The following is a 15,068-nucleotide window of genomic DNA, read 5'->3' as shown; positions in this document are numbered from 1 at the left end:
GGGGTGTCACTGCTCTCTACAGGTCCATAATCTGAGCCTGATTCTGATAGTGAGGCTTCCCCTTCACTCTCATCTGTCATGCTGGGAATCCTGTACGCCTCCCTAGGGAACCTTTTTTTGGACACTAAATTTACAGGTACTTAGTGGTGACTATGGGAAAAAGAGCTCCTGGCTAGCAATCAGGGACTGCTTGTGTGCTAGAAATAAAATGATCTGCTAGTGGTAGGAGAGATCAGGCTCAGATGTTGCTGACTCTGGTTTTGCAGACAATGTATCAGAGATGGCAGTGATCTGAAAAATTATACTGACATTGCATTTGTTGGGGGGGTAAATGCAAGTGCTGGCAGTGATCGGGGCTGATCCTACTAACACTGCATTTATGGGGACACCATACTATCAGGGACACTAGTATAGTTCTGACCATGACCAGGATACCAGTCCAGAGAAACACTATACTAGTGATCAGCAATTTATAGTGTGACTGATAATGTGGCAGCCAATCAGAGACTGGCAGTAACTGACACTGACTGGGGGGGACACTAACTGATGTCACCAATGACACTAATACAGAGATCTGTGATAATACTGTACACTGTCACTGTACTAATGACACTGGTTGGGTGACAGGGGTGATCAGGAAGGCAATCAAGGGGTTCACTGTGTGCCTAACAAGTGTATGTGTGCTGATTGGACTCCCAGACTGGATGGATTTTCTTCCTGATCTCAGCTCTGAATGGTAAGTGAGATCAGGGAGAAGAAGCAGCCAGATCTTCATGTGTGATCACTAACACCCTGATCTCTGTGCTGTGGTTGGCCACAGTTATCAGCAGGTTCACAGCCACAATCATTGGTTGCAGGCCCGACCACAAACTCATGCTGTGTCCAACCACAGCGTGAGCAGCAAGGGGCGGCGTGCTCTCCTGTAAACCAGGAAGTTGCTGGCAGGCAAATGGTTAAACACTTTTCCCTTTGTAAATGTCAGCACTGCTGCAGCACTTTCTGTACATCACAGAGATGTCCCTTCACAGGGGGATTAGGACACCTCCAGGATTAGGACACCCCCAGGATTAGGACACCCCCAGGATTAGGACAACCCCCAGGATTAGGGCACCTCCAGGATTAGGACACCCTCCAGGATTAGGACAACCCCCAGGAGTAGGACAACCCCCCATGAGTAGGACAACCCCCCCAGGATTAGGACACCTCCCAGGATTAGGACGTCCTTTAGGATTAGGACATCCACCAGGGTTAGGATACTCCCCTGGATGAAGACAACCCCCCAGGAATAGGACAACCCCCAATATTAGGACACCCCCATTATTAGGAAACCCCCCAAGATTAGGAAACTCCCCAAAAATGTCATTTAACTGCCTCCTGTCTGCCATATAAGGTAATGACAAGTGCAAGGTGGTTCTCTTGTTCTGGGAGGATGTCATATGACGTCCTCTCACTCTAACCATGCGTGTGCGGCTCCGGGAGTGCGCAGCACGGCGATCAGCGGTGTGCTCTGTCCCTTGGACACAGCGGATCACCGATCAATGGAAAGAGCCAAAGATATGATTGAAGAGCCAAAGAGCGATCAGCTATGATTGTGTCCAATCATAGCTGATCGCATGTAAACACGGAAATGCCGGTTATTGGCATTTCTTTCCTCTCGGGCTGACAGAGGAGAGGAGAGCCGGTAATCGGCATTCCTCAGAGGGAACATGTACACTGATCATCAGGGCACTAATGATCAGTGTGCCCTGATGAACAGTGTAGCCCCAGCAGTGCCACCTGTCAGTGTCCATCAGTGCCAGCTGTCAGTGCTCATCAGTGCCACCTGCCAGTGACCATCAGTGCACATCAATGCCACATATCAGTGCTCATCTGAGCTGCCTTTCAGTGTCACCTACCAGTGCCAGTCAGTGCCGCATATCAGTGCAAGTCAGTGCCACCTATCAGCGCCCATCAGTGCTGCCTATCCATGCCGCCTATCAGTGTTATATATGAGTGCTGCCTTTCAGTGCCCGTCAGTGTCGCCTGTCAATGTCCATCAGTGCCACCCACCAGTGCCTCCACATCAGTGCCCATCAGTGAAGCCTCTCAGTGCCCATCACTGCAGCCTCATTAGCGCACATCAGTACAGGAGATAAATCACTTATTTACAAAATTTTAGAGCAAAAACTAAAAAAAAAACATTTTGTCCTCAAAATTTTCAGTGTTTTTTGGTTTGTTTAGCAAAAAAAAAAAACTTAGAGGTGATTAAATAACACCAAAAGAAAGCTCTATCTGTCACAAAAAAATGATAAAATTGTCATATGGGTACAGTGTTGCATGACCGCCCAATTGTGATTCAAAGTGTGACAGCATTGAAAGCTGAAAATCGTCCTGGGCAGGAAGGGGGGTGACAGTGCCCGGGAGGGGAGGGGTTATAGGTGTTGGACATTTATAATGTTTCACTTTAACCATTTAAAACCTCCCTGCTCCCGGCCAACTGGATTCCTGCATTGTACATGTCCCTCAGGGTGATTGTCTGACACCCCCTTGTCTATTAGCCCAACTATTGTGCATTGGCTGCCATTGACTTCAGGAAGGATTGAGTTCAGCCAGTTATTATTATTATTATTATTACATGGAGTTTATATAGCGCCAAAGGGTTTGCTCAGCGCTGTACAATAGGGGGGACAATACATGAAACAGTACAGCAACTACAAACAACGTACGAGGGGTAAGAGGGCCCTACTCTTTCAAGCTTACAATCTAGGAGGGAGGGGGTAGTGGTACAGTAGGAAGTGGCTGAGGGGGATGAAGTGGTGGGAGGAATGAGGGAGGATGGCCGTTAGGTGAGGGTGGGGTAGGCTTCCCTGAAGAGATGGGTTTTGAGGGAGCGCCTGAATGTGAATAGGGAAGGCGACAGTCTGATGGATTGGGGCAGTGAGTTCCAGAGGATGGGGGAGGACCTGGAGAAGTCCTGCAGTCGTGCATGGGAGGAGGAGACCAGGGAGCAGGATAGAAGGAGGTCCTGTGAGGAGCGAAGGGTACGGGTAGGGCGGTACTTGGTGATCAGGTTGGTGAGGTAGTCAGGGGCAGTGTTGTGAATGGCTTTGTAGGTCAGAGTTAGGAGTTTAAATTTGATTGCTTCACTGAGCAACACTGGAACCGAACCCAGGAGAGCTCAGCTCACTCCTATGAGAAGACCACCTCACCACAATGAGGAGAATGTTCCGGCCCCGGAAGTGGGGAATGTTCTGCCCCTGAAGGGGTTAATCTGGGTTCCCACACTATATATGTGTGTATCATCATCTGCTGGAGATAAAAGACGTCACAGTGACTATGGAGGAAGAGGACGGGCATGACCAGGGAGGAAGAGGACAGACGTGACCATGGAGAAAGAGGACGGACGTGACTATGGAGAAAGAGGACGGACGTGACTATGGAGGAAGAGGACGGACGTGACTATGGAGGAAGAGGACGGACGTGACTATGGAGGAAGAGGACGGACGTGACTATGGAGGAAGAGGACGGACGTGACTATGGAGGAAGAGGACGGACGTGACTATGGAGGAAGAGGACGGACGTGACTATGGAGGAAGAGGTCGGACGTGACTATGGAGGAAGAGGACAGAAATGACTATGGAGGAAGAGGACGAACATGATGGGGGTTACTGGGTGTAAACAGAACATAACATCTTATTACCTCTTCTGCTGCAACTTCCACCAATGTCTCCTTTGTTCCTGTCTGTACCCAACATCACTTCCTGTCTGTACCTGAGATCACTTCCTGTCTGTACCTGACATCACTTCCTGTCTGTCTTCCATAGAGACTTCCTGTCTGGGTAGAAGTGAGATCCCCACCTTGTGGAGCTCAGAGGAACTGCAGCCCCGAGAAGCGTCTGGTAGTGTGACCCCGGCCTTGTGCTGGGTGTGTATGGACTGTAGATCCTTATAGAGGGGTCACCTCCACTCCCACCAAGGGGGACAGAAATATATGACTCCTCGGGGGAGGGGTTTTGGCCCCTTTGATTTTGCAGTAACATTGATTGTAGATTTAGTCCTGTAGGACATCTGGTATATGGATACAAAGCCCCCCAGCTGGGAGTAAAGGGTGGAAATGGCTGGTGACCCCCAGATTTGGGCAATGATGTCATCACTATAAATGGATAAAACCCGCGCTATGTGTAACAACTCCAAACCTACAAAAACCTTCTAGCGGACTGCTGCTGTAACAAAGGGAAGGATTCCCTGTCATCTAGAAGAGCATTATGTGTCACAGCGCTGTCCTATTGTGTGTGCACAGAAATCATCACAAATACACTACAAATATGTGGAGACATTCACAGATAAAGAGCTCGGGGCTCAAAATCCTATTCTCTGCACATCCACTGCTTCCACTTTACACCCACTTCATTGGTCTTATGGGGTTTATCAATAAATGAAGGAAACTGAACCGTGTGCAAATCATCCACAACATAAAGTGCTTTGTGCTCAAGATGCTGCTCCCTGCAGATCCTCTGCTTCCACTTTACACCCACTTCATTCATCTCATCAGATTTGCTGCTATAGGAAATCATCTCAAATCCTGTGCAAATCCATGGAGACAGACAATATTGTGTGCTCAGTATAGTGTTCTCTGCAAGTCCACCGCTTCCACTTTGCATCTACTTCAATCACTCTCCACCCTTTACTCCCAGCTGGGGGGCTTTGTATCCATATACCAGATGTTCTACAGGACTAAATCTGCAATCAATGTTACTGCAAAATCAAAGGGGCCAAAACCCCTCCCCCGAGCAGTCATATATTTCTGTCCCCCTTGGTGGGAGTGGAGGTGACCCCTCTATAAGGATCTACAGTCCATACACACCCAGCACAAGGCCGGGGTCACACTACCAGACGCTTCTCGGGGCTGCAGTTCCTCTGAGCTCCACAAGGTGGGGATCTCACTTCTACCCAGACAGGAAGTCTCTATGGAAGACAGGAAGTGGTGTCAATTACAGACAGCACATTTTAGAGGAGAGGTAAATCAGGAGGAAGCAGAGAGTTGACATTCCTGGATCTGGCGGCAGAGGAGGTAATACGTAGATGAACCCCTTCAGGGGGAGGAGTTGATGATAATATATTTGCCCCCAAAGCTGGCCTACATGGTTCAGTTTTATCGTTCAGCCAGCGGGATGACCATAAAAACTGAAGCGATCCCCCCATCCACACATTGGAGGTGGATGGGGGAATCCTCCCCGCTGCACTCTTGTATTCTGACAATTGGGGGACTCCTCCGCTCTCAGAATACACAGATCAGCACTGAAGCTATTGGCTGCAGCCGCTGGGGGAGTGGCTTTTATCCGGCAGTGGCCACACATGGATGGAAATGTGAGCGATCCCTGCTGAACCAGCTGAATTTCCATGGATCTATGGTCACCTTCAGTGACTTCCTCCCCTCCCCCTCATCTCCTTCATGATGGAAGTCATGCTGAGATCATCTCCCATTGGCTGAGCAATATTCTCATTTGTCTCTCAGCTCCTTCTTGCTATTCCTCGTCCTGCCTGTTGTTTCCTTGGATTGATTTTCTGTGTAGTGACCCCGGCTTGGTCTCTTGGATGCGCTCGTCTGTTGCTTGCCCTGACCTTTCTCCTGATTCCTGGATCTCCTCCTCATCTCTCCTCCATATCCTCTTACACAGCTTTTCTCCACACCTGCAGTGACCCTGGGGGGAGGAAACTTGGCACCAGCACGCCGCCAAATCCATCCCCACCATTAGGGGCTCTGGAGACAATTGTCTGCTATTTACACTCCGTTCCTCCGCACGTCACCTGATCACATGACAGCTTACTTCCACAGATTCCGCACAGATTTCTGGATGGTAAAGGTCAAAGGTCACTCTTCAGTTTAGGAGAGGTAGGACGCATCCAGGAACAATGATTTAGTTTGTATGGAAGCCTCATATAGAGGACCCCTCAAATCTCCCCATCCAAATGTACCTCCATCCAGAGTCTATATGTCCTAAGACATCACACTGACCTCACAGCTCCTCCTCCCAATGTCCCTCCATCCAGAGTCAGAGAATCCTATGACATCACACTGACCTCATAGCTCCTCCTCCCAATGTCCATCTATCCAGAGTCAGAGAATCCTATGACATCACACTGACCTCACAGCTCCTCCCCCAATGTCCTCCATCCAGAGTCAGAGAATCCTATGACATCGCACTGACCTCACAGCTCCTCCTCCCAATGTCCCTCCATCCAGAGTCAGAGAATCCTATGACATCGCACTGACCTCACAGCTCCTCCTCCCAATGTCCCTCCATCCAGAGTCAGAGAATCCTATGACATCACACTGACCTCACAGCTCCTCCCCCAATGTCCTCCATCCAGAGTCAGAGAATCCTATGACATCACACTGACCTCACAGCTCCTCCTCCCAATGTCCCTCCATCCAGAGTCAGAGAATCCTATGACATCACACTGACCTCACAGCTCCTCCTCCCAATGTCCCTCCATCCAGTTTATTTTTCTTTTTTTTCCAGTGCTCTTAGGATGTGGGCGGACCCTTTACATCCTCACAGCCAAAGCAGAACTGTTGATCCTTCATTTTATGTAATGATGTCAGAATTCTTATACCTCGGGCTTGACTAAAACACAGACCTGACCGGAGAGGTGAGGAGGATTCTGGGAATATCATTTGATGTGACTATTTGTGTTCAGATGTAGAGTTTTCCTCCTGTGAAGTCTGGAGATCATATGACATCACATTGCCTCCACCTCCCTCCCTGATAGAAGAGAGAAAGAAGAAGAAGATTCTAGAAGTCACCAGAGAGATCACTGAGCTGCTGACAGGAGAGGTGAGCGGTGCCGGGAATTCTGGGACATTCTCCAGTAACAGACAAGGGATGTGTCTGGATGGTGACTGTATCATTGTGTGTGTCAGGTTCCTATAAGGTGTCAGGGTGTCACTGTCTATTTCTCCATGGAGGAGTGGGAGTATTTAGAAGGACACAAGGATCTCTACAAGGACGTCATGATGGACAATCAGCCGCCCCTCACATCACCGGGTAAGAGGAGACTTTATTGTAAAGGAGAGAGCAGTACGGAGGATCCACCTAGATCCCCCATCATCTGATAAACACATAGAAACAATGGATTCAGTCAGTGTGTGTGTTTCCTACAGATGGATCCAGTCAGGGGAACCCACCAGAGAGATGTCCCCGTCCTCTGTATTCCCGGGATTCCACACAGGAAGGTCACACCATCCCTCACCATCATCAGGTAGATGATGACAATTATTGGTAGTTGTGATTTATACACAGCATGTTTGTTACAATGAATGTTTTATTATATCTTTCAGAGTGGAATCCTCGGGGATGAGAATATTGATGTTAAAGAAGAGTATAAAGAGGAGGATGAGGAGTATGGAGTGATGGAGGAGTTTTCAGAAGGACACAAGGATATGATGGAGCCACCTAATACCAGGAACCCACCAGAGAGATATCCCCGTCCTCTGTATTCCCGGGATTCCACACAGGAAGGTCACACCATCCTTCACCATTACAAGGTTGGTGGATGGAGAATCTAGAACATGGACTTGTAGAGACTATGGGCTCCAATCACAAAGCGGTATCTTCCCGTATCCCAGTATGTAGTAAGATGCTGCATTCTGTTTTTTAGTAGTGAATCCTGCGGGGAATTTACCACTGGTGTCCATAGCAACACTTGCAAATAGCTTGTTGTTAAGGAAAAGGCAGCCGCCAGTGTCCCCAACAACCAGTAAACAAGGAGTGGATGGCCGACAGGTTCTCCGCTGATGGCTGTGACAGGTCTGGTATGAATTTTGAGGGGAACCCGATGCCAAAATTATAAAAATAATGGCGTGGGGTCCCCTCCAAAATCAATACCAGACCCTTAGGGAGTGCCCACCTTCCTCCTGAACCATATCAGACCACATACCCTCAACATGAGGTGGGTGCTTCAGGGCAGGTGCTCTCTGCTTCCCCAAAAACACCTTGTCCCCATGTCGATGGGGACAAGGGTTCCTTCCCCACAACCCTGGGCAGTGGGTGTGGGTGGGGGGCTTATTGGAATCTAGAAGCCACCTTTAACAAGGAGGCCCCCAGATCCAGGCCCCCCCCACTATGTGAATGAGTATAGAGTACATAGTACCCCTATTCATTCACCAAAAAAAAAATGTAGTTTAAGAAAACATTGGAAGTAATTTTTCACAAAACAAAAATAAAGAAAAATGTCCCCCTGATGTAGATCCATCGATGATCCAATCACAATACTCGCTGTCATCGCTGACTGGAAGAAAAAAAAAAGCTCCCCTCCTGCCATCTGACAGCTCCGCCGCCTCCCATTTCTAAATAAACTAAGGACCTGTGACATCACTGGGTGGCCTTGCCCTCTTGTGACATCACCAATACAACATGCCCTGGTCAGTGATGTCACCAATACAACATGCCCCGGTCAGTGACGTCACCAATACAACATGCCCCGGTCAATGACATCACCAATACAACATGGCTCGGTCAGTGACGTCACCAATACAACATGCCCCGGTCAGTGACGTCACCGAGTGGCACCGTCCCTTAGTATATTTAGTGGCAGGAGGCAGCAGAGCTGTCAGACAGAGGGGAGTCTTCATTGGGAGCGGAGCTTTTCTTTCCGAGTCAGCGGTGACAGCGATCATCGGGATTGATGATGGATCTACACCGGGGGGACATTTTGCTTTAGTTTTGCTTTTTTAATAAAGGACTTGTCAAAAACTGCCTGCTGTCTTTTTAACAGAATACTTTTTGGGGGTGAATAATTAGGGGTACCATGTACTCCATACTCATTCACATGGGGTGAGGGATCTGAGGGCCTCCTTGTTATATTTTGTAAGTCCTCTGCCTGCAAACCCCCACAGCCACTAGCCTGGGTTGTGGGGAAAAATCTGTTGTCCCCATCAACATGGACAAGGTGCTCTAGGGGAGCAAAGCCCCCCTGCCCCAGAGCATCCACTGCATGTTAAGGGCACGTGGCCTGGTATGTTTCAGGAGGGGGGGTCGCTTGCTCATCCCCCCCATTCCTGACCTGCTGGGCTGCATGCTCAGATAGGGGTCTGGTATGTATTTCTTTCATTTTGGCAAGGGGTCCCCCTCAAAATCCATACTAGACCCCCCAAAGGGGGGGGACCCCACGCCATTTTCTTAATATTTCATTGCCGGTAATTCTTTTTTTTAGATTTATTGGTTGGTTAGGATGCAGCGGCCGCTCGCTCCCTAACAACCATGTTGTTTACTGGTTGTTAAGGATGCCAGCGGCCGCCCACTCTTTCCCAAGCAGTACACATTTCCTGAATGCCGCATGTCTCCACCACTAATTAATGACCGCATGCATTTCATTCTTTATTTCCTTCTGTGAATGTAACGCCTGTTCATGCGGTATTTACTGAGCGTGTTCAGTGTTTGTGGTCAATACCGCAACACGGGATAGGAAATGGACAGTTTCAGGATGGCATGCGGTATTTAGGGGAAATGTACCCACATATCACATGTGATCTGCTTCTGTGAAGGGAGACAATGTGTGGATTTTGTGTGTGATGTCACAATCATAAATCTTATATTTTACAGATGATATTTTCTCTCATTTCCTTGATTTAGAGTGGAGATCCAATCGATATAGAATTTGAGGTGAAAGCAGAAGAAGAAGAGGCGTATGTGAGGGATGATCAGCAGTCTATGGAGGAGGATGGAATAACGGGGACATTTATAGAGGAGGACACTCCTACAGAGATCAGCACAGGTGGGTCATGAACACTAAATCCATTCCTCCACCCATACTGCTCACTGATTGGTCCAGAGTAGGGCGGGGACTGGGTGATATCAGCCTGTAATCCCCTGGTCACTTTCCTGAGCTGTGTTCCCCGTCCTGTATTCCTGGATTTCTCTCGGATAATCTTCCTTCTCTGTGCTGCAGACACAATTTATGTATCTAGACTGGATTTATGGAGGTTCTGGGGATCAGCTGGCAGCAAAATGTAGATTTTCAGCACAGGAGAGAATCTAACTAGGCCCCTGGGGCATATGGTTTGAGTCTCCTTCCCCATGCCCGGGTCTAGTAAGATCTCTGACAGAACAATTCTCCCAGGGTTCCTTGCTCTGTAGTCTGCTGGCTGTGCCGGGTGGAGGGATATGTCTGTAGTGTCTCAGACCCAAGTCACTGAGTGCAGTCTCAGGAGATGGGAGGCAGCGGTGTGGGATCTCTGCAACTTGTCTACAGTAAACATTTAATCTTCCACTGATTACTGAATACAAATATTATAAATTATACAGTGCAGGGGTCAGTACTCATATTGCACTTTGCATACTTCTGACCCCTGCACTATATACTCTGTTGTACATTACATAGTCCTGACCTCTGCACTATATACTCTATGTTGTACATTACATACCCCTGACCCCTGCAGTCCAGTCTTCATCTTGGTTGTTCTCCCCCCATCCTCACTCTCTGACCTCTGGTGGGGCTCAGCCCCGCTGTTCTTCATGACTAAATCATGGACTAAATAAGGAAGTGCAGTACTTCTTGTGTTGGGAAGATGGTGATGAGTGATAGAGGGGGTGGGGACCCTCGTCCTATAATGCCCTCATCACTGTCCCTCCTATAAAAGACAGTTCTGGTTGTTTCCTCACTCTCTGACTAAGGTCCATGAATAAAGAACTGACCTGGTAGGAGATCAGAGGAGCCATTTCCTAGTTCCCTTGAGGGTGGAATTGTAAGCTGCTCAGAGACCAAGCTGCCTGGTGTGGGCGGAGTCCTGGTTTGGGGGAACCAATCAGCTCCTGTCTAGTAATCCTCTTTGTCTTTGTATTTTAGTCCATGGCCGGGAGATGAGGAAAACCTCCGAGGATTGTCTCACTTTGTCTCCAGACTGGAAAGTAGAAGATGAGGACATCACACAGTATAGTCCAGGAAAAATCCCGGCTCCCTCCAATGTCCATCCGGCACCACCCAGTGTAGATGGACCATCGGATTCCTCGTATCCTGAGGAACCTCAGACTGTGCGGGACCGGGCCGGCCTTCCAAAAGGGAAGACGCTCTCCTGTGCTGAGTGCGGGAAGAGGTTCTATTATAAATCCCATCTTAATGAGCATAACAGATCTCACACAGGTGAAAAACCATACTCCTGTCCTGAGTGCGGGAAATGTTTTTCACAAAAGTCTAATCTTAAAACACATCAAAGGCGTCACACAGCTGAGAAGCCATATTCCTGTCCTGAGTGCGGGAAGGGTTTCCATTATAAATCGAAACTAAATGAGCATAAAAGATCTCACACAGGGGAGAAGAAACATTCTTGCCCTGAAGATGACAACATCACACAGTATAGTCCAAGAAAAAATCCGGTTCCCTCCAATGTCCATCCGACACCCCCCAGTGTAGATGGACCATCGGATTCCTCGTATCCTGAGGAATCTCAGACTGTGCGGGATCGGGCCAGCCTTCCAACAAGAAAGAGCTTCTCCTGTACTGAGTGCGGGAAATGTTTCAGTTCTACATCCAATCTTAATGTGTATAAAAGATCTCACACGGGGGAGAAACCGTATTCCTGTCCTGAGTGCGGGAAATGTTTTTCACAGAAGGCCAATCTTTACAATCATCAGAGATCTCACACGGGTGAGAAGCCGTATTCCTGTCCTGAGTGCGGGAAATATTTTTCAGAAAAGTCCAATCTTTACAAACATCAGAGATCTCACACTGGTGAGAAGCCGTATTCCTGTCCTGAGTGCGGGAAATGTTTTTCACGGAAGTCACATCTTTCCAAACATCAGAGATCTTATGCAGGGGAGAAGATGTATTCCTGTCTTGAGTGTGGGAAATGTTTTTTACGGAAGTTGCATCTTTCCAGACATCAGAGATTTCACACAGGGGAGAAGATGTATGCCTGTCCTGAGTGCGGGAAATGTTTTTCACGGAAGTCGCATCTTTCCACACATCAGAGATCTCACACAGGGAGAAAGCTATATTCCTGTCCTGAGTGTGGGAAATGATTTTCACAGAAGTCAAGTCTTCACACACATCAGAGATCTCACATTGTGGAGAAGCTGTAATCCTGTCCTGAGTGCGGGAAATGTTTTTCACGGAAGTTGCATCTTTTCAAACATCAGAGATTTCACACAGGGGAGAAGGTAATGCCAGAAACATCATGGGATGCAGAGGGAGTTCAGAGTCAGACAGCAAGGCCCATGAGAGAATGATATTCAGGGGTCATTCGGAAGAGGGTCCAGCAGGACCACGTGTGGGAAAATTTAGTTGGGTTGTCCTGAGATGAAACAATCAACTGTTCCATCTCAGCAATTCTACATAGACGTATGAGCCAATCTCGCACTGTGGGGGGGTGAACAGACCCCCAGAAGACCGGTAGGCAAAGTTTAGCCACGTTGAGCATATGCATAGCCAGAGATTTGAAATATAGACGTTTGGTAAACGTAGAGTGGTGGAGGAGTTGGGCCGGAGAGAACTCAATATCAAGGGTAGATACCGAGGAAGTAATCTGATGTACCTCCTGCCAAAAGGGCTGAACCATAGGGCAGTCCCACCAAATATGAAGAAGAGATCCAACAGAAGCTCCACATCTCCAGCAAGTGCTAGGTTTAGATGGATAAAAATGATGGATTCTAGAAGGTGTATTGTACCAACATGTCGCCAACTTGTATCTGTTTTCTTGAGTCGAAACATTCAAGGAGCACTTATGAGAAAAGGTAAAGATCTGATCCCATTCAGAGGAAGAAAAGTCAATGTTTAAGTCTCTTTTCCATGCTTGGCAGGTCGGAAGAGAGTCAGAGGTTCTATCACCAAGAAGGAGCAGATCTGTACATGACACTAGATGCCTCCATGTCTCGGCCTTTGAACAGATTAACTCAAAAGAGGTGAGAGGGCGGACCCATTTATGGCGATATGCGGGAGAGAGAAGAAAGTGCCTAATTTGAAGATAAGCCCGGAAGGGGAAGGAGTGATCTCCCATAATACTTGTCAAGGAAGAACAAGACTTCAGCTGACCTTTGTGACAAAAATGGTTCGCCAATACTTGACTATGTGGCCAGTGTGCTGATGGAAAGGACTTGTGCATACCTGGAGGAAAGACCGGATTGAGGCGGAGAGAAGTTAGTGGGTTGGGGGCATCTGAAATGGAGGCCAATTTACAGGCTAAATGGAAGATTCTAAGGGAAAGTCCGATAATTGGATGTAGGAGGAGGTCTTGAGGAATGTGTTTGGGCAGGAGCCACAGGATCGATGCTAAGGGGGAGGAGGAGCAGGAGTGTTCTAGTTGGACCCACGCTTTGGTGGTAGAGTGAATATTCCAATTGATTATCCTTGTGAGATGGCAGGCCCGATGGTAAAGTTGTAGGTCTGGTAGTCCAATCTCTCCTTTGGATTTGGGAGCACAAGTTGAGAGAAAGCTATGCGTGGGTGCTTGTGATTCCAGAGAAAGAGAGAGCACAATCGTCTGCATGAGACAAAAAAGGCGGGTGGTAGATGGATAGGTAAGGTTTGAAATAGATAGAGGAGGCGCGGGATGATATTCATTTTTAGTATTGCCGCCCTACCTAACCAGGAGAAGCATGGGCGATGCCACCTACTTAGGTCTGTTCGGATGGCACCAAGGATTGGAAGGAAATTTTTGATGTAAAGATCAGAGAGGTTACTCGTAAGCTGTATTCCCAGATAGGTAAGGGAGTCCCTTTCCCATCAAAATGGAAACTGTGACTGACAAAAGGAAACCAGGTCTGAGGGAAGAGTCATGTTTAAGGCATAGGATTTGGAATGATTCATTTTAAGATTCGAAATGTATTGAAAGAAGGACAAATCTTTAAGCAGGTTGGGCAAGGTAATCCGAGGCTCCGTCAGAAACAAACGAATGTCGTCTGCGTAAGCAGCAAGGTTGTATTCCTTATTCACCACGGAACTACCCCTGATATCCAGGTTCAAGCAAAGTTTATGAAGCAATGGCTCTAATGAAATTACAAAAAGAAGCGGGTGAGAGAGGGCAACCTTGACGCATTTATATTAAAATACACAGCAACAAATCCCCATATAATATCCCAGAAAAGTTATCCACTTCCACCCTTGAAGGCCAATCAAGCAAAAATTATAAGACTTTTCTCTTTAACAAATAAATAAAAATAAATATGTAAACAAATAAAACAACACAAAAAAGTGTCCAAAATATCAAAAATTTAAAAAATAGTCCCCACAAGTGTAGACAATTGTTCTCTTTCTTCTTTCATCAATAAATCTCCTCAACACCCGCAAATCCTGATGACAATACACCTCAAAAAGAAAAAGCTCGACATAGTGTCATACCTTTTAAATAAAAGGAACACACGTGCCACTCACTGTGCAACATGCAAAAATCTATATAAATGTGTATACTCTATAGGCGAGTATCTATACACATGCAAATATTCTTTTGTGTACCTAAAATATATATATATAAATATAAGTGAAAGACACTCACACAAAGTGTCATTAACACAATATGTGAAAACAACTCAAAATTGTCACTGCAAGTGTGTATCACCGCACTCTGTATTCATCAGTGATCACCTTAAACCCAAACCAGCACTCTCCAACTCATGTACTGATGGATATTACCCTATATAAGAAATGACAGGGCATAACACCACTCTGGGTTAACTTCTCATCAATAAGGTTTCATCCAATGTTAGGGTTTCTCCTCCATTTCCCTCATAAGAAAATCCACAGTTACAAATAGTAGATACAAAATATCCTCCTTTATTTGGCAACTCACATTAAAATTTGGGTGAAGCAGCTCCTCCTCATAAGGATACAGGTGTAGACAAGTTTAGGGAAACATTGGCCACATGTTCCCACTTCCAAGATGGCCACGATCGCACTTCCGGTCAGTGTTGATACGTCTGACGTCACGTGTGTCTGACGTCACGTGTCTCTGACGCGTTTTGTCACTTCCTATGACTTTTTCAGAAGTGACTTCTGAAAAAGTCATAGGAAGTGACGAAACGCGTCAGTGACACGTGACGTCAGACGTATCGATGCTGACCGGAAGTGCGATCGCGGCCATCTTGGAAGTGGGAATA

General features: G+C 47.3%; 1 protein-coding gene across 1 annotated transcript; it reads left to right on the top strand.

The window, feature by feature from the left end:
* The first annotated feature begins 10,831 nt into the window (after positions 1-10,831).
* On the top strand, positions 10,832-13,832 carry LOC149468150 (uncharacterized). Its single transcript, XM_089670611.1, has one exon. The coding sequence runs from the start codon at positions 10,842-10,844 to the stop codon at positions 11,997-11,999; it is 1,158 nt and encodes a 385-aa protein (XP_089526737.1). The 5' UTR covers positions 10,832-10,841; the 3' UTR covers positions 12,000-13,832.
* Positions 13,833-15,068: the final 1,236 nt, after the last annotated feature.

Source organism: Staurois parvus, unplaced genomic scaffold, assembly GCF_062004578.1.
Source record: "Staurois parvus isolate SC_StPar_1 unplaced genomic scaffold, SC_StPar_1.0 ptg000092l, whole genome shotgun sequence".
NCBI lineage: Eukaryota > Metazoa > Chordata > Amphibia > Anura > Ranidae > Staurois > Staurois parvus.
Note: the sequence above shows the minus strand (reverse complement) of the source record. Positions and strands in the feature narration are given on the sequence as shown.

Excerpts from the sequence above, each read along its gene's own strand:
- LOC149468150 (XM_089670611.1), top strand. The coding sequence starts at position 10,842 with ATGAGGAAAACCTCCGAGGATTGTCTCACTTTGTCTCCAGACTGGAAA.